General features: G+C 36.6%; 1 protein-coding gene across 4 annotated transcripts in view; it reads left to right on the forward strand.

The window, feature by feature from the left end:
* The window catches only part of SIPA1L2 (signal induced proliferation associated 1 like 2), a 152,296-nt gene that overhangs the window by 112,834 nt on the left and 17,108 nt on the right, over positions 1-22,354 (forward strand). For all 4 annotated transcript variants that reach the window (XM_074580113.1, XM_074580114.1, XM_074580115.1 and 1 more), the window contains exons 11-18: positions 1,172-1,429; positions 4,966-5,049; positions 6,540-6,643; positions 7,019-7,122; positions 10,576-10,964; positions 14,566-14,790; positions 17,250-17,403; positions 20,360-20,579. In XM_074580113.1, the coding sequence (XP_074436214.1) occupies positions 1,172-1,429; positions 4,966-5,049; positions 6,540-6,643; positions 7,019-7,122; positions 10,576-10,964; positions 14,566-14,790; positions 17,250-17,403; positions 20,360-20,579 (1,538 nt within the window). The remainder of the gene's footprint in view (positions 1-1,171; positions 1,430-4,965; positions 5,050-6,539; positions 6,644-7,018; positions 7,123-10,575; positions 10,965-14,565; positions 14,791-17,249; positions 17,404-20,359; positions 20,580-22,354) is intronic.

Raw genomic sequence — 22,354 nt, forward strand, 5'->3', positions numbered from 1 at the left:
TTACATTTTCTCTGGGTGATTTTAATTTAGTTGGAAATGGTGAATGTTGAGTTTTTGACAAAAGCAAAGCTTGATCAAGATTCAGCTCAAGGGATAGAACAGAATTGTAGTTGAGGCAGAGAAGCAAGTTTTCACTATTTCTTACTTAAACTTTATGCACTGCTTGCTTTAGAATTATTTAGGATGTTTTCTTTAGAGACGTTAATTTAATGTGCGCCGCCTATCAAACAAACAATGGAGATGGTATGTGAGAATATAAAATATCTGCAGTGATAATCAGTGCTGGCTTAAAGTGGGTGCGAAGCTTTTATTAACTAATTTCTGAAACAGTGCCCCTTAATTGAAGTCCAGCCTGAGTCTACAGTAAATGTGCCACTGGCAAAACGATCTTTTGGGGAACACTGTCACTCCTTTTACCTGAGTTTACACTTTCTGGGAACTCTGTTAGTATTTAACCAAACTGTAAGCTTCAGGCAGAGGTTGTGAGCCAGGCTGTTTCTGATTTGTCTCTTCCTTCCTCTTCCCCATTTTTCATAGAGACCATAGAGAGGCATAGAGACCTCCAGGAAGAGAGACATTAGAAAGTACAGTTTGAAAATAAATAGAAAAATATTTAGATGCCACTTAATCGTTTGCGTCGCAGTGTGTATGCTCTGTCATTGGGTGGGGACAAGGCGGGATTCTAAAGGAAAGTTCTCAATACCACCAAGAAACGTTTAGTTTGCTGCAAAGCAGCAAACGTGTTTTGTAATTCTGGAATATGTTAATTTTTACATTAAGAAATTATTTGTATTTATGGAATTTAAACAAACTAAAGCCATTACAGAAGAACCTGATGTTTGCTGACTTCTGAATGCTTTGCTTCTGCTAGTTTTTATTATGTAAAATTCAAGCTGCGGATTAATTTATAAAAGCTTAATATTTTTCCTTTTTGAAGGACAAGGAGGGAGTTCAAAAACCTTTGAGCACATGAGAGCAAATCCTTTATTTTGAAATGTTTCCTACCTGGTTGGCATGATAGTTTTGAAGCATTGGAAGGGCTGTACAGTGCTATATGAACACCTTTGGGCACCCGGAAGAAAAATATGCATATATTTCTGACTGTAGAATGCAAGATTTCTTTTTCTGTTCCCTCCAGTAAGACTGATGAGCATTTTTATTTTTCCCTCAGGGGTTGTTCAGAACTTTGTCGTATACCCATGGTGGAATACAAACTTGACAGTGAAGGCACCCCATGTGAGTATAAAACCCCTTTCAGAAGGAATACCACTTGGCATCGGGTGCCGACTCCCGCTGGGCAGCCCCTCTCTCGTGCCTCTCCAATCCTAGGAACATCTGACAGACTGCAGTGCCAGCAGCTTCTCCAGCAGGCTCAGACAGCCATTCCTCGCAGCACTTCCTTTGACAGAAAACTGCCAGATGGTGCAAGGTAAGATACTCTCCCTTTAATGCCTGTCTTTTTCCTAACGTGCCTTACGTTAGATATCTCTGCTTTCTAGAACTTTGGTATACTTGTATTTTTTAAACCTTATTTTGTTGAGTTTTGCCAATAATTTTAATTCTGAGGTTGTATTAAAGAGCGTTCACTGAGCCCAGTTCTCTCTACTTGAAACAAGTGACTTTTGTTGTTTGTGGTGAAAGTGGACTGTACTGGGGATCCTGCCGCTGAGGACAGCTAACCTTTCCCTCTAGTCCCAAATCAATGAAGTGGGAAGCTGCCTCATGGCTTTTTGATCTAGACAATGTCCTGTCCCCCACCTTTTGGGATCCTCTTTAAACAAATAATGAGAGTAAATAAAATGAACTCATCCCTTTAAAAATGAATTATTTAATCTCATTACCAAGCTATTGGCATAGTTTCAAAGGGTTCTGTAACTCATTACCAGTCCTTATGCTTTGCTTTGCTTTTAATTAAACAAAGTAGAGCTTGTGATTTGAATATGTAACACCTCTTAGATGATGGAATGGTATCCTTAAATGTTAGCTCTGTTCTATTTAATCATAATTCTTCGTAAGATAAAACATTGCTTTTAAATTTAAAAATTTGTAAATAAATTAGACCTTTGAATTACTTAGGAAAAGAGTAGGTCTTGAGCAGAACTCTTCTGTTCTTTGTTTGCAATGTAGTTTTAATTTCCAAGGAAAAACTACTGCACGTTGAAAATACCTAGTTGATATGAAAATCTAAAATACTAGTCTTAAATAGCTTTAAAAAATTGTGGATTTTATCATGAAGTACTACTATTGCTATAGTATCTTATTTAGTAGAAAAGAATTAGTGACTTTTTACATTGTTTGAAATGTATACAGGTAATAGGGATACATATTTGAAAATATGTCTATATCATGGTCTGGGGAAGGCAGACTCCCAGTTATGACCATTTGTATTCTCCTTCTCCCCTACCTGCATCCTCAACCCCTGAAAAAAGGAGAAGCACATTTCTGTGAGCATGTATATGCCGCTATGGGACTTAAACTTTCCCTAATGTCTTGTTACTGAAATTCTTGGTAAAATCTAGCATAAGAAGACAATGTATCAAATGTAGAAATACTTCAGGATGTATAGAGCTTTATTAAGCGTGCTGTATGCCTATACAGAGGGAAAAAATGAAAGCTTTCTGACATACTACTCATTTCCAGAAATCTTCGCAATCATAAATTGTGCTTCTCCTAACGCTCAGTGAAGCATGTGGAAAAAATTCTAAGACGGAGGCTCTTGTCATGAAAAAATTCCTGTATCACTTAAAGAAAACAAGAACAATGCAGAAATGCTATTCTGGGGAAGACATAGTACAGAGTATAAATAATGAAAAGAGAGGAAAATGATGAACTGTGACAAGTGGGTCTTGAAACATGAAAAGAAACGTACCTAATTGGCAAGGTCTTTCCACATGGGAAGAGGCATAGTTGATGGCTTGGCAGAGAAATGGGGTTAAAAGAAAAGAGTTTGAAATAAGGTTGATTAGTACTTACAAGTAGTCTTGCAAGGGTGAACATGTATACTCAGTCTAGGAAAATGATGATGAGATTTTAGAGAGTCAGAGACCCAATATCAATTTCGACAAGTTGAAGAGTGCAGGCAGGAAGAAGCAGGTTGATAAAATGGGGAAGTTACAGCAACTGATCTGAAAATGAACTAACATTGAAGTCAGTGATAAAATGGTTGTTTTTAGAGATACAAAGAGGAAGAAGCAACAGAAATGGGGGCTAAATGTAGTAAAAGACTTAACGCAGCAACAGTTCAGCTACTGTGACGTGTACCAGCTAGGTGCCCAGTCCCTGGGGTCAAATTAAAACGAACCTGAACATCTGTGCTCCTAGTATAGTTCCGGAGGAGAGTTAAGTGCTTTGAGAAGGCAATCTAAATGTTTTTATGTGAATCATATTAGTCACTAAGAAATACAAGCTCTACTCCTCTTTCTACAAAATGCCTAATTCTGTGACAGCTGCTTATAGAGAGTGCCTGAGAGTGAAGCTTCAGTCAGACTTGCTCCTCTGGTTTTTCACACCAAGAAGTCTCCGTCTACTTTAGTCCTTGAGTTACACTTGTAGGCGAGTGTGTCCTTTCACTTGGAGTCTGGAATCCATTCCTGAGAGCAGGCAGCTGCAACTCCTCTGTAAAGGAACTCTGTGAGGCATTCACTGACTGGATTTCTGTAGTTCTGCTTTTGTAGCCACCTTTTGTTCAGTAGGCTAATGGCTAGGCACTTGTGCAGCAAATGGGAGGCTTGGGATCTAGACATTCTTCAGCCTGGGACAGTATAAACCAGCGTCCCAGTTTTGAGGACAATGGCTTAAACATCACTCTGGAGGCTGGAAACACATGGGATCATAAGTTACCCATTCCTTAATGCCGGATCACTTAAGCTGTGCAGGAAATGCAGAGTTCTTGGTGGTAAGAAGCAAGAGCGTGCAACTGAATTCAACTGCTGCCTGTAGACTGTTTCACTTGATTGAGAGAGGCTCATTCCTGACAATACTTACCAGAGAGACATGCTTAAAAAGTAGGCGCCATGAGATCTACTTATTGTATATATGTTTGGCTGCTAGACAAAACATAATAGCTAATGTCTTTAAAATTTTCCAGCTGAACAGTAAAGTTGCTTATTGAATGTCACGTCTTTGGGAAAGTATTGTGCATAAATCCAAAGCTACCTCTTTTCACCTCTTTCCTGAGTACATACGTTCATTTCTACATATAGCCTCTAAAAAAACCTCAAAAACCGTAATATGAAAAAAGAAGGGAAATACAGGGACTTCCAAGGTAGTGTCATGGAGGGAAGTTGTGTTGTAGTTATGGACTGATACGCACAGAAGTGAAGGAGAGGAGGGTGATCAAAACCAAATTTGAACACTGCGTTTTAACTGTCTGTGAATCCAAGAAAAGTAATTAGAGACATTGTTAAGACATGAGACTCGAAAGCTTAATAATAAGTACAAAATAACACTATGCAGGAAAATGTTTTCTTACTGCTTTTCTATGTCAAAGAAATAATAAAATAGAAAAGTATTGGTATTACCTCTTCTAAATTACTGTGTTGAAAACTGGAATACATGCAAAGCGTGTTAGTTAGATCCATCATGAGAGCTTCCTATATGTCAATTTAGAGACCTAATCCGGCTGCTCTGACTCCTGAGTAATCCCACTTGGTCAGAAGTAAAGCTAGATGTAAGAAAATTAGGATCTGGCACTTAGTCTTTCTCTTTTTGTGCCTTTTTTATATATTCACTAGGAAATATTTTATTAGTGATGAAATAAATAATATATTTTAAAAACACTTGTTTAAGTTTTGTGAAACTATGGTAGACCTGTAAATTCCCAAAATGAGTATGTTTAAGTGCTTATACTGCATGTACATTATTTGTAAAAATGAATGTATTTTATAAAATGATCATAGCCCAGCTCAAATCTAAAACTCCACAAATGCGTCAGTGCACTGTTAATGACTCTAGTTAACATTACAGAAGTTCTCCAAGCAACCAGTCCTCCTCCAGTGACCCAGGGCCCAGTGGGAGCAGCCAGTGGAGACAGCAAGTGGGATATGATGGGTATTGGTGATTTTTTATTTATTTATTTATTTTCAAAATCTTGCTATAGCTCCCATGCATCTTCTTTCTGAAGCAAAATTTGTGTGGATGTTCTGTATCATAGATTTGTTTGCAAAATCTATTAGTTTATTTTAAGACGTACATGTTTACTGATCTTTAGTGTAACATGTATGCTAATACAATTTTAACGCCATACTGCTTTAACTCTTCAGAAAAAATTATTTTATGATTCAGGTAAATAACAAACAGTTCTTAGGTTTACTTTCCCAGAAACAAGCCAGAAATCAGCTAGTAACTCAGAACTGGAATAAAATAATAATTTCCCCTCATTTTGCTTCAGTGGGAAGGTATTTGATTAAAAAATTGTCCTTTTGGTCTTTAAAGGTTTTATTTCCTACGGTGCTTCTTCCAGTGGCATCCATTCCCTAGCATCTTGCCTCAAAAAAGTAGCACTCTTTCAGGTGTCTCTTCTCCCTAAAAGGCTGTTGCAATATATAGGTGGTTCTTTCACATCCTTGTTAATCCTTCAGTGCTGAAGTTTTAGAAGTTAGTTATCTGCGTATAAAACACCACCCCAGTATACTGTCCATGTTATAAGAATATTATGTGAGACATCTGTTCTAAATTACTTTGAATTTATCAGTTTGTTGTATAAATATAGCTGCCGAAAAAACTCCTGTTATAAAACATTAAGCTATGGCAGTATCTACATAGCATAATATAAAAGCATTTCAGACTTGCCACTTGGCTTTCGGAATCTACTTTTCAGAAAAAACGTAAATATTGAAAACATCGGCTTGACTCCTTGTCTGTAAGTTTGATATTGCTTTAGCATAACTGTTTGTGGGTAAGATATTCCATGTAGCATATATATATATATATGCAATATCTTAGAGACTTCTCAAGGAATTTCAGAATACTCACTGAAATCTGTCAGCTAAATAGATGCTAATTCTTCAAATAAAACTACAGTAATTTTTTAGACAGTAAACACATGAAAATGCATCTTGTGTCATTTTTCCAGCAGTTATTTCTAATAGCAACCTTGATTTTAGTGTGTTGGTTTATGAAATAATTTTAACTTTTGCAGCACAATAAAAGGGTTGAATCTGGTATGTGAAAACCTGAAAAACTAGAGTTACTTTCTGTGGGGCTTAGTTCATAAAGCAGTTAAACATACGTTACCATAGTCCTCCATGGCAAAAAACTTTGGATACATAGCCACTAGAATGCATTTCATCTTAAAGTTCAGTGTCTTCGTGGCCTGTTCACAGTTAAGATACAGCAGTTTACTGTTGAAAAAATTGCATGTATTTCCATGCAGCGTTTGGAAATGTTACCATACTTGCTTGGTGGGGGGCGATGATTATTGTTTAAACAAATCACTTACAAAATATTTACTTTGAAGAGTAAGAAGTGTTGTTATTCATCATGTAACTGGTTTTCTAGGAAAAAACCCAAACAGGTTAATTTTCTGCTTATGTTAAAAGGTGCCAGTCCCCTTTGCTCCATGAACACCACCAAGGTTCAGGCTCACTGGAGTGTGAAGGAGGCAGAGAACGAGAGGAAACTTTGGAAGGAACCAGACATTCTGGTAATAAAAGCCACTGTATCTTAAAAGCAAATGTTCTTTACAATGCAGGGTGGAGGTTTAATACGCAAAGAACATCTAATGTTCAGCAGAGATGGCTACAACAGTCTAACAGAATATGGTGTGGGATATTTAGATAATACTTGGAACAAACTACTCCTGAACTTCAGAAAGCCTCATGAATGTTGAAAAACAGGTTGAACTTCGTTTAATTATAATTGAAAATCTAGATCTTAAGAAATTCTGCAAAGATACGTGTCTCTGATTCCAAAGAGTGTGCAGGCTTGAAACCTGATGCTAAGCCATGTGCCTTTTTTCTTTGTGCAGTATACTCACCTTTTTAGCATTCAGAAATTAAAACACAATTATTTATGGCAGAAACCAAGTGGCATGCACCATCGACCAAAGTCCTGAGCTCCTACAAAGACCGGGCTTTACAGAAAGAAGGCAGTGGCAAGGAGTCACCAAACAAACTTTCGCATGTAAGTCTTTTACTTGAATGTCCTTAAAACTCTAAAAAAAAAAAAATACATCTTAAAAATGCATTTCAGTAATTTATGAAGACCACCGTTTGGTGGGAGGGAGGGAAAAGAGTATGCACACCTAGATGTGGGGTGAATTGATTGTGCTTAATCTGTGTTTGTAAACTAAGAACTCCAAAAAGGGCTTGGGTCTGGGGCATTCAGGAGGTAAAACTAGTATAATCTACGCTCAGCTGTGTATTTACAGCGTCATTTATACTGGCTTGCTTAATCTGCAAAGTATTTCATATCCTTTAAAAAAAAAATAAATTATATTCACCATACCACTTGTCATATTGTGTGAAATACCCATGTAGTATAATTATCAATAAGGACAATAAAAATGTAGTTTGTGTGTTCGGATTTCTGATCTACCTAGTTTAGTGTCCTGTCTTCAGTAATGGCAAAATCCTCAATAACTTAGTGACCAAAAGTACACTAATGATATGCACAGTCTTTTTCTATTTTTTTGGTGTTTGTTATATGGGAAAACTTTCTATACATAGTATGGGTCTGTATACTACTCGTAGACTTATATTGATAAGAATATGAGGCCAGTTTCTCATCTCATGTACATACATACCTTATGAGAATCTAGCTTGATACTTCTCAAAAAAAGTACTATCATAAACAGAATCATGCTGTATAATTACACACATGAAGGCAAAAATACTTTCTTTAACCTTAAGCCAAAGTTAACAGGAAGCTAGAATCAGTATATGCAGCAATCGGTATTAAACAGAGCACTGATACCAAAGTTAAATGATGACTTTTCTTAACTGCAATCAGAGTTTTAGGCTAATGGCAGCTTTCATGCTTTTAGGATGGTGGGGGTCTGAATGGAAAATTTCATAATGGGCTTATGTTTGTGTTTGCCTGTGTGTGCATATGTGTCGTGCAGATGCAAAAGAACTATATTTTGCAAAGTAAGAACCAGCACTATTATAAAGATAATACTAATCAAATGAGGCTATTTTATTGTTATAGAATCATAGAATCTTAGGGTTGGAAGGGACCTCTGGAGATCATCTAGTCCAACTCCCCTACCAGAGCAGGGTCACCTACAGCAGGTGGCACAGCAATGTGTCCAGGCAGGTTTTGAATGTCTCCAGAGTTGGAGACTCCACCACCTCTCTGGGCAGCCTGTGCCAGTGCTCTGCCACCCTCAAAGTGAAGAAGTTCCTCCTCATGTTGAGACGGAACTTCCTATGCTCAAGTTTGTGCCCATTACCTCTTGTCCTGTCCCTGGGCACCACTGAAAAGAGCCTGGCCCCATCCTCCTGACACCCACCCTTTAAGTATTTATAAGTGTTGATAAGGTCCCCCCTCAGCCGTCTTTTTTCCAGACTGAAGAGACCCAAATCCCTCAGCCTTTCTTCATAAGAGAGGTGTTCCAGTCCCCTCATCGTCTGGGTAGCCCTTTGCTACTCTCCAGCAGTTCCCTGTCCTTCTTATGCCGGGGAGCCCAGAACTGGACACAGTACTCCAGGTGCGGCCTCACCAAGGCAGAGTAGAGGGGGAGGATGACCTCCCTTGACCTGCTGGCCACACTCTTCTTGATGCACCCCAGGATACCATTGGCCTTTTTGGCCACCAGGGCACATTGCTGGCTCATGGTCATCCTGTTGTCCACCAGGACTCCCAGGTCTCTTTCAGCTGAGCTGCTCTCCAGCAGGTATGTTGTAAAACAGGAAAAAAATAGTCATCACCTTGTAAAGGACTTTGTAACGTTCTCCTGTGCATCCCCTTTTTGTTCAGTTCGATTTGCCATATAACTCTGCCAGCCAGTGGAATTCACAGTGAGGGCTACAGCAAATGTACAAGAACTCTGTAAAATATTTTCTAATTTTTTTCTAATAAAAAAGGTCTATGCTGTCTTTTTGTCAGTTTTAACTTGGGGGAAGGAGGCTAGGGGGAATTTCAATGACTATCTTCAAGCTCTCTTTGTTCTCCTGGAATAAATATCATATTCCTGCACGTTTTGGTTTTGTTTGTTTTAAAAATCCTGCTTCATGACACAGTCGTTAACAACATGTAGCAATTAGGGCCATGCTGAGCTTTCAAACAGTAATTTCTCTTGGCACAGGGAAATGCGTAAAATTATCCTAAGATATGGCCATATTGAACTTTGGGCAGTTCAAGATGTCTGTATTAATAGCTGTTGTCCAGATTCTCTGCTGCTTCATGGTTGGAAGGGTACCTAAGCATGTTATGTTCAGCAACATACAGGAAATTTTGGGGAAGATTCATACATACAATATGTCTTCTGAGGCTAATTTTATGCCTTTGAGCTCCCTCACACGCATTGTTTCTTTCCAGTTTGGTTCCATGTTACATTTACAGTAAGAAGTGACGTGCCTTTTCTCCAGACGCCTATCTCCCAGTCCCTCTCCTTGGAAAAAAACTGCTTATTGTATTTTTATCAATTGTTCCATTGTTTTTAAAGTGACAGCCATCTTGTAAAGATTAGAATGAATGCAAGTGTAACCCCTCCTTTTTTTTTTCTAAAACAATTTTCTCAAATTTTTAGGCATGTTAATTTCCATATGGAATAGAAGTATCATTTCTGGAAAGGCTGCCTTGAATAGCTGCTTTAATGTATGGGCAACAGCTTTGTTTACAGGCATCTGCTAGGAGGGGGTTCTCATAAAAAAGTTAGTTACCCTCCCCACTTATATTCTACCTAATAGAAGTCCATGTGCCCTAATAGAAGTCCCTCTGCCCTTATTCTGGCTACTCTGTCACATAGATAAATTAGTCCAACTCTCTATAAAGTCTCGTTTGAAAAAAACAACAACCCCCCAACTTTATTGACACAAATGCCTGACATAATTATTCCACTTCAATAGCCATGCTTAGCTTAGGGCCCTGTGGCTTAAGTTGCTTTCATCTGGTACGCATACGTCGCAATTGGCTTCAATTTAACTAGCCACACATCCAATTGGATTTGATCCAATAAGCTGCGTATTTCACCCACACTGAGAAAAAGCCGAGGATAATTCAGTCTTCGGTGTTTTTCAGATTTGCAGTAGAACTTGTTTAAACAAATAATTACCAATACGTCTAGCTTTAACAACTGCTTATTTTAACTGCTCAGAAATGCAATTTTATGGATGTTAAGCAGGCCCTATAATTGGAAAATTCAAGTGTGATCTTAAGATTTGCCATAGAAGATGGAACTAGAGCCTTTTTATTTGCAGTGACATCAACCTTTAATGCATCTAGCCAGTTGTACAATTCATTTCATAGAAAGTGGTAGTGTAATTAGCTCTTTTCATACTTTGCAAATATATTATAGAATACTGTAAAAAAGTAATAAAATGGTCTTTGAATGGCACAAATTGAGTCATTTATATGAAAATCAATATTTTACTGTTTAACTTGAGGAGGGTCATTTTTTGTTTGTTTGTTAAGATTGGAGACAAAAGCTGTTCAAGCCACTCAAGCAGCAACACCCTATCGAGTAATACATCCAGCAACAGCGATGAAAAACACTTTGGTTCTGGAGATCTGATGGACCCTGAACTGCTTGGATTAACATATATAAAGGGGGCTTCTACTGACAGTGGGATTGATACAGCTCCCTGCATGCCTGCTCCTCTTCTGGCCCCTTTGCACCTTGCTGGCAGCAGGTCTGGAGTACATTGTCGTACTGAGCAGTGGACCGAGGCTTCCGAAACTCCTGGGCCAGATGATGATCCAGCTAAAATGTACGCTGTTCATAGCTATGCCTCTGCTATTTCTGCCAGTCATACAGCTGAAGGCAGCATGGGAGACCTAAGTGAAATCTCCTCTCATTCCAGGTATGTGTTTCTTACAAATTAGGGATTATGGGTTGTAAATTAATGTACAGAGAACTGTTTCTTTTTTATTATTCTGTTTACCCTTCTTTGAAAGTGAACTTAACTGATTTTGATTTTGTTGTATTTAAATGCCCATATGAGCAATTTTCAGGCAATTTTTGATGAGTCTGCCTAAAAAATATAGCTATAGCCCTACTCCCAGATCTGATCGACTTTATATGTGACTTTGTGCACATTGCTTAGGTTTTTAAAGTTGGGAAACATCCCTAAGTAAAAGTGAAGTTTGCACCAAGAACTTACTTCACATATGTTTTTGGTTTTTTTTTTTTTAGTACAGTGCAACTAGGAGTTAATGCTGAGGGAAATCATAAAAATTGCAAAGGACAATTTTTACATATAGTGAAACTACACTGCATACCATCCCCCATACTTTACATTATTGTGATGTATGCTTTACAATTTTGTTTGCTGAACTGTGTTTCTGGTTGATTTTCAGCTGTTCTTTTTGTTACCAATGGAATGTGCGTATGGTACATCTGTTGCAAAGCAAACTTTGAAAGTACACTGGTTGTTTTTATCTCCGAGTTCCCATTTTACAGTGACTTTGAAGTTGAAGCTTTGGTCTATGTTAAGGATTTTTGCTCTGTGAAGGATGGAATGAAATTTTTGTTCTTCTTTCTCTCTGATTTTCCTGTTTTCAATGTCAATAAGTACAGGAAAATAACCAAATAATATCTTGTATCCTCACTTCTTTATATGCTTGACATGAGTGAATTAGTCTGGTATACTTACTCTGACTTCTAGATTTTATTTTTTCACAAGTTACAGAAGGTAGTATAGACTATCGAATAGACTAGTGTGAAAACTAGGTAAATGTGTTCACGTTAAGCTTTCGCTACCCCTGTGATAATGCAGAAGCTCCAGATTTACTCTACTTTGTGTGTGTTGAGATTTAATTTTATGTATTGAAACTTCTGCAGTGCTAGAAATAAGCTTTGTGTTTCTAGGACTTCATCATAATGAGCTGAAATAGATTTCTAATGGCTAGAATATGTATTATCAGCACTTCTGTGGCAGCTGTCATATTTGAAGTGCCAGACAACCATTAAGCAATCTGCTGCTCACTTCTATGGAATAAATATTTTATAGATTAATTAAAAATAAAAAAGCGTATAGATTTTAAGTGAGTTTACCTAGTAGTAGTTATTGTTGAGATGATGACTTACATTAGGATTGCCCAATTCCACTTTGGCAATAGCAATCTTTTCAAATGATCACCTTCTAATTTGTGTGCCGAATCCTTTTGCTGTAGGAAAATGTCACACTTATGTTATGTGACCCAACTGTTTTATTTAAATTTTACTTACGCATCCTTCAAATTATGTTGGAGTGATAAATAATTTTGCAGTTGTGTTTGAAAGCTGGCATCACCTATACAGCACCCACAGGCATAATTATTAAAAAAATATCTCATTTTATAGCTGTGATGCTGCAACACTGATGTGTTAAAATAGACGTAAGAAAGTTGAGTTAACATAGAAGCGTGTGATATCTACTGCTCGATCCTATATATATTTTCAACCTGGTCAGACACTGAGTTTGTATTTGTAATCTATAACGATGAAGTTGTAAAACTATTGAGACATTCATTCACAATTATTTTATGAATGTTAAATAGTAGACTTCTGCAGTAGTGAAACAGTGTAAAGCTTCAAGAAACAAGCCCACAGATGGGTGGAATATCAGTGATCTATAAATGCAACATTTCTTTATTAAAATTGTATTCTGTTTACCTGAATAGATAAACCACAATGCATAGGAAAGATGTTCGTTGGTTGAAAGATACTGGCCTGAGTCTCTAACATCATCAGATAAAGAACCTCCTGAAAAAACTAATACTATAGTGTCTGAGTAAGATTTATGGAATTAAACCTGCTGTGGGAAACAGCATCTCAAACTAAAAGACTGACTTGAGCTACGCACAGTATTATGTCTCACAGCTCTGTTTATTAATAGTTTTATCTCTCCTATTTTATATTAATTATGCACATGAATTATCAAATACCTTCATGTTACTGTAGCTGAAAGAGCTTGCCTTTAGTTTTGCTTTGTTTCTTACATAGAATATCTTTTGGATCCTAAAACTATATGCTGCTTGTTCCAACCATTGCATCGAAGTCATGATCTAAAACCAGGCTTTTATAGGCATTTATTTCTTCACTTCAAAAATATTCCCTTATTTAAAACCTACAGAATGAGGTTTAATGCTCAGTTTCTCTTAAATTTAGTTACAAATAGAAGTCTAAAATCCTCTGGATAATGTCCTTACTGTCAATCTGAAATGTATTCTACATTGTGCTTCAATGTTTGCTTCATCTTTGGATTTCAATTTTTCATAACTGAACTATTTTCTTCACCACATCCTTACATAATTTCCTTGCATATTTGCAAGGATAGCAAGCAAAAAAAGCTTTGAACATCACCCAAATTATTTTCTTCCCTCAAAACTTCATAATCTTGTTTATACTTTTCGAGGGGGAAGATGGAGAAGGAAAAAATAAATTGGTTTTAAGATTAAAGGCATATACTAACTGTGATCAAAATTATTAATCCATTGCTTAACGATTCGGCTTTCTTCCACAGTAGACATTTTAATTTGATCTGATGACATCTATACATGTGCATTGCTTGTGCATTGCTTGTATTTGACTCTGCATGGACAGCAAAGTAGCCATGTCTGTTAGGCTTTCAGCAATACCTTCTGGTCCTCGCTGAATTAAACCAGTGCTTTTAGGATTAGATTAAAAGATAGCACTGTGTTTGCTATTCGTAAACCAATAACGAACAAAAGTTAGGAGCTGCTGCTTCAGGTTCCAGCCTCTGATTTCAGGCCAGGTATTTGGTTTCTGAATGCTTTGCTTACTTCACCTTCAAGATTAAAAGAAGAAATTTATTCTTCAAGGAAGTGTTTGCTTTAGTTCATTTAAAATCATTTTGAGAGTTTTCAGTAAAGGGTTACATTAGTGCCTACTGGTGCTATTATTCATAATAAAAGAGGCTATTAAAACTATCTAGACAACTGTTTTTGTTGAACTGAAATTTACTTCTGTTAATATTAAATTCTCAACATTACTGAATGAAGGGCACAGTTTAAACTGGCGTGAACTGGCAAAATTAACATGAAATGGAAAAGCACATGAGTTTTATAATTAGAGAGATATTTGGGGTAATTCCATATGTAGTTCTTGCTGTAAATGGAGTTAGAGACAATTAACAATGTGTGTGTACATGTTTACTTAAAATTGCACACACAAATTCTATACGTATATCTTGAACTTAGTCTTTTAATTTTAATTCATATCAGTTTACAATGGCATTTCATCAAGTTGAATAACATATGTTACTTGCTTTAGAAACTCATCACAATTCTGTTCTCTGGGAGCTTTAACGTATACACTGCTGGTATGCAGAAAATTACTGTAGCAATATTGCTACATTGATTTTAACCTTGAGAATTATAGCTGCATACCAGGCAAAGCATTTCTGATTTGTTGTTCTATAGCAGTTTTCATTTTTGTGTGTGGTTTTTTTACTTTTTCAGTGGGTCACATCATTCAGGAAGCCCATCAACACATTGCTCTAAAAAGAGCGGCTCCCTAGATACCTCCAAAGTCTATATAGTGTCGCAGAATAGCAGTCAACAGATTTCTGGATCAGTTTCAAAACCATACCACAGACAAGGAGCAGTGAGTAAATATGTCATTGGATGGAAAAAATCAGAAGGAAGTCCTACACCCGAAGAATCTGAAGTTTCTGAATGCCATGAGTAAGAACTCTGTTTAACTTTGTTGGGGAAAGAAGGGTAAATTTTAAAATAGGATAAAAAGAATGAAAAATTACAAATTCCGTTTTGCTTTTAAATGTTTGGGTTTTTTTCTGTACCTTTATGTATCAAAAGTACATCCAAAAAAAGACAATAACTGCACAGGATACTGTTTTCTCCTGTGTTCTGTCCAGCTGCATCTTTTCCCCTTGTGTCAAATAAAGCAAACTGACAGAAATTTCTCAAACTGTGTGTAGGCAAAAGCACATGACTGTGTCGGACATTCTGAATTTCCATTTTGAATCTCTAGGAAACAATTGGGAAGGTACAATTTAATTAAGGTCTTAAAGACCGTTTCTACAAATCTTCAGGAACTTTAGTTAGTTGAAAAAAAGCTTACTTCCTGAAGTTTTTGTATTACCTTGTTGCCTATTACTTCAGCTAATACATTACAGATGAGAGAGATAACCATAAAGGTATTGGTGATCTATGGTGGGTAATTTAAACACAAAGTAGTGCCAGTTTTGGGTATTGTAGTGGTTCTTTGGTATCTTTTTCTGACTTTGTTTTTAATGAACAGATATGACCTGGTGGTTAGGACCCCACAAGAAAAAGATTTAAGTGTGGATATATCTGACCCTCTCTTCATGAGACTCTACAAGATGTTCAGGCTTCAATAAAACTCCATATTTTTCTAGCAAGTGATGTTTAGACAAAAATATTCAGAGCAGTTCTAACGAACAGCTATATGTACAGCTTAACACGGGAATAGCTCATGGGAAATGTGTTCTTAGGTGGAGGAAAAAGGCTTACACTCCAAGGAAAAGATGCAGTATCTCATACACACAGATAGAGATTATACTTTCTCAGTGCTGCGACAGTAATAAGTAACGTTTGAATCTTCTGTTTAAAACGAACCTTTAAATTCCTGTTATCTTCAATATCATCTTTTCAAATAACCTCCTTGCTTTCTTTTTGCGCATAAGCTATTCATTTCTGTCTCTCAATAAATCACAGTCAGCCCTATCCATCTCAATAAATTGACAAGGTGACATCCAGTACCTGATTTTTCAAATGTTTAGTATGGGATTACTCTTTGTTTAATGGGAATGGGTTATTTGCATCTAATATCTCATATTGCATATATGTGCATACTTATGGCAAGTTTCATATTTAAAATATAAGCTAGAATACACAGGCTATGCAATATGAGTCTTGAAGTTAAGCTCTTAAATTCCTAATTTTCAAAAGTAGAAGATGTTACTGTCTTCCTGTCCTGCATTTTGAAGCTGATGAACTCCTGAAACAATTTCTCTTTATTTTGAATGGAACCCTTAAAACAAAATTGTGTAATGAATCATGGTATTTAGACTGAAACCACAGCAATTTAGAAAGGTATATTCAAGAGCTAGTTCTATTTAAGAAATACTAGCTGAACATGGCAGCACTTCATGTATCAGAAAATATTTTCAGATTTTTCCATGGCATACAGCACTGCTTCACCTCCTTTCTAGGAAAGCTTTCTATACATGACAGAGAGGAAATATCTCTCTGAGGATGATTATGTTGAAATAAAATAACATCTCTAATTAGCAATGATGATGAAAATGAGGTCAATTGCTGAATGTTGTGCTACTATAGGATATAATTCACTGAGAATTACACTTTACCGTAGCAAAGCTTGTTTGCTGTCTGCTGAAGACAGAGTCACTGATTATGCTGCACTTAGCAGTAAGTAATGGCTTCAAATGTATGTTCTGTATGATTGGGAATCTCTGGTTCCTTCAATTGCATTTCCAGAGTAAACCTGTTAAAATCATTTCTCTCCTTTCTCACTGGAAGGAAGCTGAAAGATAATAATTCACTTTGGCAGTCTTTTGTTGACTCTAAATACATTTTTATATGCTGATAATTAAGGGAGACAGCTGTTTTATTTATCTAAAGAGCTTTATGAAATTGGTGATAATAAAACACGCTTGGCATATGGCACAAATCGATTACCAATACACTTCAAACATTGCCATTGGTGAACATAGTAATTTTGCCAGATTGTGAAGCTTGATACAATATCACACTATAAAATATCAATTTTCTTATTTGCTAAGGAATAAGAGTTAAAATATTTTGTGATGAACTATTGGAAATGTATAAGTACAGCTTTAACAATAGAAAAGTGTGGGGTGTAAAAAAGAGAGGCAAGCTAGGAGAAATAAGCATTATGCTTTTTTAAATTGTTCTTTAGAATTCCTAAAATTGATTTTTCAGTAGTTTAAGAATTTCATTTTGGACCCACAAAAAGTTTCATAAATACAAAATAATTTAAAAAAAATGCTCTAAATAAGAGTGTGCTGTGTGGGGAGATAATTCTAACAATTTTTACTTTGTGACAGAAAATGCATGCAGTCTTTCAAATCAAAGAGCACTATTGCTTCTCTTGCTAAAAACACCAATTGTCTCAACAGAGTGTATGATGATATTGATGCTGTGTCGGCATCGAGTCCACTCCAAACTTCTGTGAGGAATGCCATTGTTGAAAGCCAGCAAGTCTTGTCCAAAGAAGATTTTCTGAAGTTGATGCTGCCAGACAGCCTTCCAATGGAGGAGGGGAGAAGAAAGGTTAGCTACTTTCTTTGGCTCTGTGTATCTCAGACACAGGTATCTTAGAAATGAATTTCTGGTATTCCCAAAATTGCTGTAGAGAAGGCAATATCATTTTGTACGAGCCAAGGATATTCCATGAGGATGCTAAAAATACTGACCATAAGTCCCAAATATGAAAGCAATATCCAGTTTGATGATTATGTATGAAATACAGTATTCTTTTAAGTATGTCTTTGCTTAGCTTGAGCAGAGACAGGTGCAGGTTGAGCAACTTAATTATCATTTCAAAGATTAAAAGTAACATTTTCAAGGTTGGATGTCTAAATTTATACACCTTATATGATATTAAGGCACATGGATAAAAGTAGCCTGCTTTCCCCTGCCCTGTGATACTCAGTACCAACAATTCTGTTTGAAGTCTGAGTCACAATTTCATGTAGGTATCAGTGGCAACTGCTCAAAAGGCATAATTGTCAGTGCTAGTGGAGAGCATACATCCCATCTTTATAGTATGAAGACAATGGTAATACTTAAAAGTTCACAAAAAGTGGATAGAGAACGTAAAATCTGTTACACCTCAAAGCATACATGATTCTGAATTCTGTGCTTAATGTGGAGTAAAACACAAAGCAATTAAATTTCTTGAGATAATCGTCATACTTTGATATTAATTCAATATGCTCTCTTAACCCACCGTGTTTATACAGTGTGCTAATTAGCATAATCATCATGTCTGAACAAGAGTAACACATGGGAAACCTCTAAGTGCAGAGTTGAATTTAAAATTCAGATCATATATATTTTTTAACGTGCAGTATGTTAAGTATGCGTTATGTGTTTGAATTCTCATGAATAATGTCCTAGAGGTTTTTATGATTTATGATTGATACAATAATTGGTTTTCTGTGATGATTTCAAGAGCTGCCGATGTTTCTGGCTACCTAAATAAGAAACAACAAGGAGTGAGGAGATGTGGCCATCTTGAGATAAATTACTGCTGTCCTTTCCCTCCCAAGACACCCAAACAAAAGCTCACTAGTGAGAGACTTTAGGTGCAGACCTGCAGGGGATCCCCAGATGTAGGACTCGGCAGTGTCCCATCTTTGATTATGCCTTCATAGAGGGTAGTAGTCTTGCTGTAGGTGAGTTAGTTGTCTTTGACAGAGAAGCTAGCAAACTCAAATCACATATTTGGTTTGGTTTTACCTGCTTCATAAATCAGTGAATAATGAGCCCTCTAGGTAACATTTAATTTTTGTCACACCCTGAAAGGAATTAACATTCCCTTAACATTCATCATGTTTGGATAGCTGGTGAACAACCTTTGTAGACAGAAGACGCAGCATAAGGTTGAGGAGACTTGAGTAACAGCAAAGAATTGCAGCAGGATGCTTGCTGGGAATCTTGAGTGCAGGAAAGGGAGGGTGTCAGGAGGATGGGGCCAGGCTCTTTCTAGTGGTGTCCAGTGACAGGACAAGGGGTAACAGGCACAAACTTGAACACAGGAAGTTCCACCTCAACATGAGGAGGAACTTCTTCACTTTGAGGGTGGCAGAGCACTGGAACAGGCTGCCCAGAGAGGTGGTGGAGTCTCCAACTCTGGAGACATTCAAAACCCGCCTGGACGCGTTCCTGTGCCACCTGCTCTAGGTGACCCTGCTCTGGCAGGGGGGTTGGACTAGATGATCTCCAGAGGTCCCTTCCAACCCCTGCCATTCTGTGATTCTGTGAAAGAGGATCAGAGACCCTTCAATTTAGGCTTTTAACCCTTTGCCTAATGGGGTCCCTAATTAGGCTCAGGGTCTTTTGATATTCTTTAACCACTTCTTATAGAAGGATACCATATATCCATTCATTTAAGGATGCTGCGTACGTTCTTTATCCATTCATTTAGGGATTCTGCTTATGTCTATTGTGATCATTTTACATATATGTTAAAATAGAGTTGTGGATGATGTATATTCCCATGGCCCATATCTGTTTCAGGCAAATCTCTAGATTTAGAGATTTAGTATTTTTATGTTTTCCTAGATTAGAATATGAATATCTCCCTCAACTTTCTCTGGGACACAGTTAAGCATTCTAACAATTGAGCATTGTCATCAAGATAGATGCTTTCGTGAACTAGCACTATGAAGTGTATTTTGTAAAGACTGTGTCTTGTGGCATGATTGACTGTTTTGGTGTATTCCTTTTAACTCATAATTAATTACAAAGAAAACAGGACAGGGCATTAAATTGTTATATGCAGGACAAATCAGTTAAAATAATTAAGGCAATAACTGACATTTATACATGTGAACAATAACTGGATTTGCAGTGCAAAAGAAAGACTTAGGAAGTGCAATGGCCCGGTTTTACAATACAGTAACAGCTTGTTTTACTGTAGATATTTGGATTGTGGTTTAATTAACTTTATGAAATGCATAAACAGTTTTCACTGAACTCTGTTACCCTCTTTTCTAAGCCTATTTTGTGATATCTGGAGAGAAGCAAAGTCTTAAGTCCCTTTTATTGTCCAATGAATTATATTGCACCATATGTCAGTTCAGAATGTTTAACATAAAAGTGTAGTCATTTCAAATTAAAATCAAACAGTTCTATGTATAGCCTTGAATAAATGTTGCCAGATTTGGTAACCTTTTATACATTTCTAAAAAACATTGCTGTCATAAGGCTATGGAGGTTTCATTTAGCATTTCAGAATTAATAAAACTATGCAGTATCTGATAAATTCTTGGTGATGTGTTCCAAAATATCAAGAGGAAGTATGAAAACCCAATTCAGTAACTCTTTTGAGGCCCCAGTAGATCTGATCTGGTGGAACAAATCTCTGATCTTTTGTATTAGCTCAAGAATTCCAGAGTGCCTTCCCAGAAAAGTACTCCCAAGAACTGATGGTGGGATATGATTGTGTGAATTATTTTAACCAGGAATAAGTGTTCTTATATCTTCATTTTTTGATGTTTAGTTTTCATTTTATGGAAACCTTTCTCCACGGAGGACACTTTACCGTACCCTATCTGATGAGAGTATATGTAGCAATCGAAGAGGATCTTCATATGCTAGCTCTCGAAGTTCAATGCTAGACCAGGCCTTGCCAAATGATATCTTATTCAGCACTACTCCACCGTACCACAGCACATTGCCTCCCAGAATGAGCCTGACTCCTGGAATGGGAAATCTCAGAAGTAAGTGATCGTTGCTTTTATTGCTGAGTTTGGAATATTTGTAATAAACTCAAGCAAATCACCAAATATTAAGTTAGATTTTACTTTTAAGGTGCAATTGTGAAACGTCAAATCAGTGTTCTAGATATCCTAGTAAAAGCATATTTGGTTAGCAGTATATGCTTATGCTTGCCTTAGTGATTAATTCAGATTTATCATATTTCGAGATAGCATTCACTTCCCAAAAAATTTTCATGGGATCAGTGATAGGCAACAAACATTTGTCTGAACGTATTTCTTGTTATCATTTTATTTTCCAATGGTGACCTAATTAAGCCAATATTTTTGAATGTTTGTATTTTATTATTTTTTGTGTGCATTCAAATTACCGAAATATTCACAAATATATTCAAAATAATAGCTACATGGGACGGCTTCTATTTAGATTATCCTTCTGGTAACATCTTAAAAGGAAATGTGCAATAGTTATTGTTGTCATCTCTGATTTCAAAACTGAATTTGCTGATAGTTTTTTTAACTCGTTAGTAAAACTATTGCAAATAACACTTCACTTTTAATGGCAGAAAATATTTTATTAAGGTGTCTCTTTACTTGTGAGGTCTTCCTAAGCAAGATCTTTATTATATGCTTATCTTGTAATAATTCCTATATGGAGTGATGAACTATAAAGTCTGTAGTAATTTTGTGGAAGAAATGGAAGGAAAATCATGAGAATTACCAAAAAAAGGAAATTGGGAAAAATATATATGCTTACGTTTCATAGCCCAACGCAGCCAGATACATATATTTAGGCTACATATCTGTATTTATACATTTACTGAGTGAATTGTTTTTTAATAAATGCTAAATCACTTCTCAATTATTTTAGGCTGAGCTATAGGGGACACCCAATCTAGAAAGAAAAAAACAATCTAGGAAAAAAAAAGGCACTTTTAGTTATCTACTTTAATATTGCATCACAGCTGAGCACAATTTAAAAAAAATAGTAGATCAATTGTGGACTCTCTGGTCCATAGTTAAGAAGCTGTGGGAGAATGTCTTCAAAGCATTAAGGCCTTTTGTAAGCGCATGTCCAAAGAGAATGCAGACAGATGACTTAAAAGAAATAATAATAAAAAGGGCTCTGTCATTCCTCGTGTCCTTCAGGACCTAGCAGTCACTAGCTAACTTTCAAAAGTAAGCCTTAGATACAAAACGCTTCTCTAGTTATAGAGGCCTCAGTTATGAGACTGAGTTTTAGTCACTAAGCACTGGTTAATTTTAAACTGGTATCGCAAACAGTTGTTAAATTCCTGCTTCAGATGGGAACGCATGCTCGGTGTACCTTTTACCATCATAAAAATATTCTTCTATCAGAGTGGAACTCTACTGTACATTTAATATGAAAAGATCTTTTGCTTTTACTGACAGAGAACAAAGACCCACTTTGTTTCATTTGAGACTAATTCAGTAGATTTTGTTGTCTGTGAAGGAGCTATGTATATAATCAGGCATCCTGACTGTATTTCTTTCTTTTACTATGTTAGGCCTGTGTTTTTAGAGCCATTTCTTGTAAAGGCAAACGTCCAATGGGATCAAACCTTTAGAGTGCTTTTATTCTGGAGATCAACACAAGGCAATTAATGGTGTATGCTCAAGCTGTACACCGCTCTTCCAGCAGTGAAATGTTAGCGTTTTGCGTATTAGTTCTTAAATGCCTTATTTTCCTTTCTTGCTGCTTCTTAGATACAGAAAGTTATTTATACGCATAGCTGGCAAAAAACATGAAACTAGCA

This window comes from Larus michahellis, chromosome 3, assembly GCF_964199755.1.
Source record: "Larus michahellis chromosome 3, bLarMic1.1, whole genome shotgun sequence".
NCBI lineage: Eukaryota > Metazoa > Chordata > Aves > Charadriiformes > Laridae > Larus > Larus michahellis.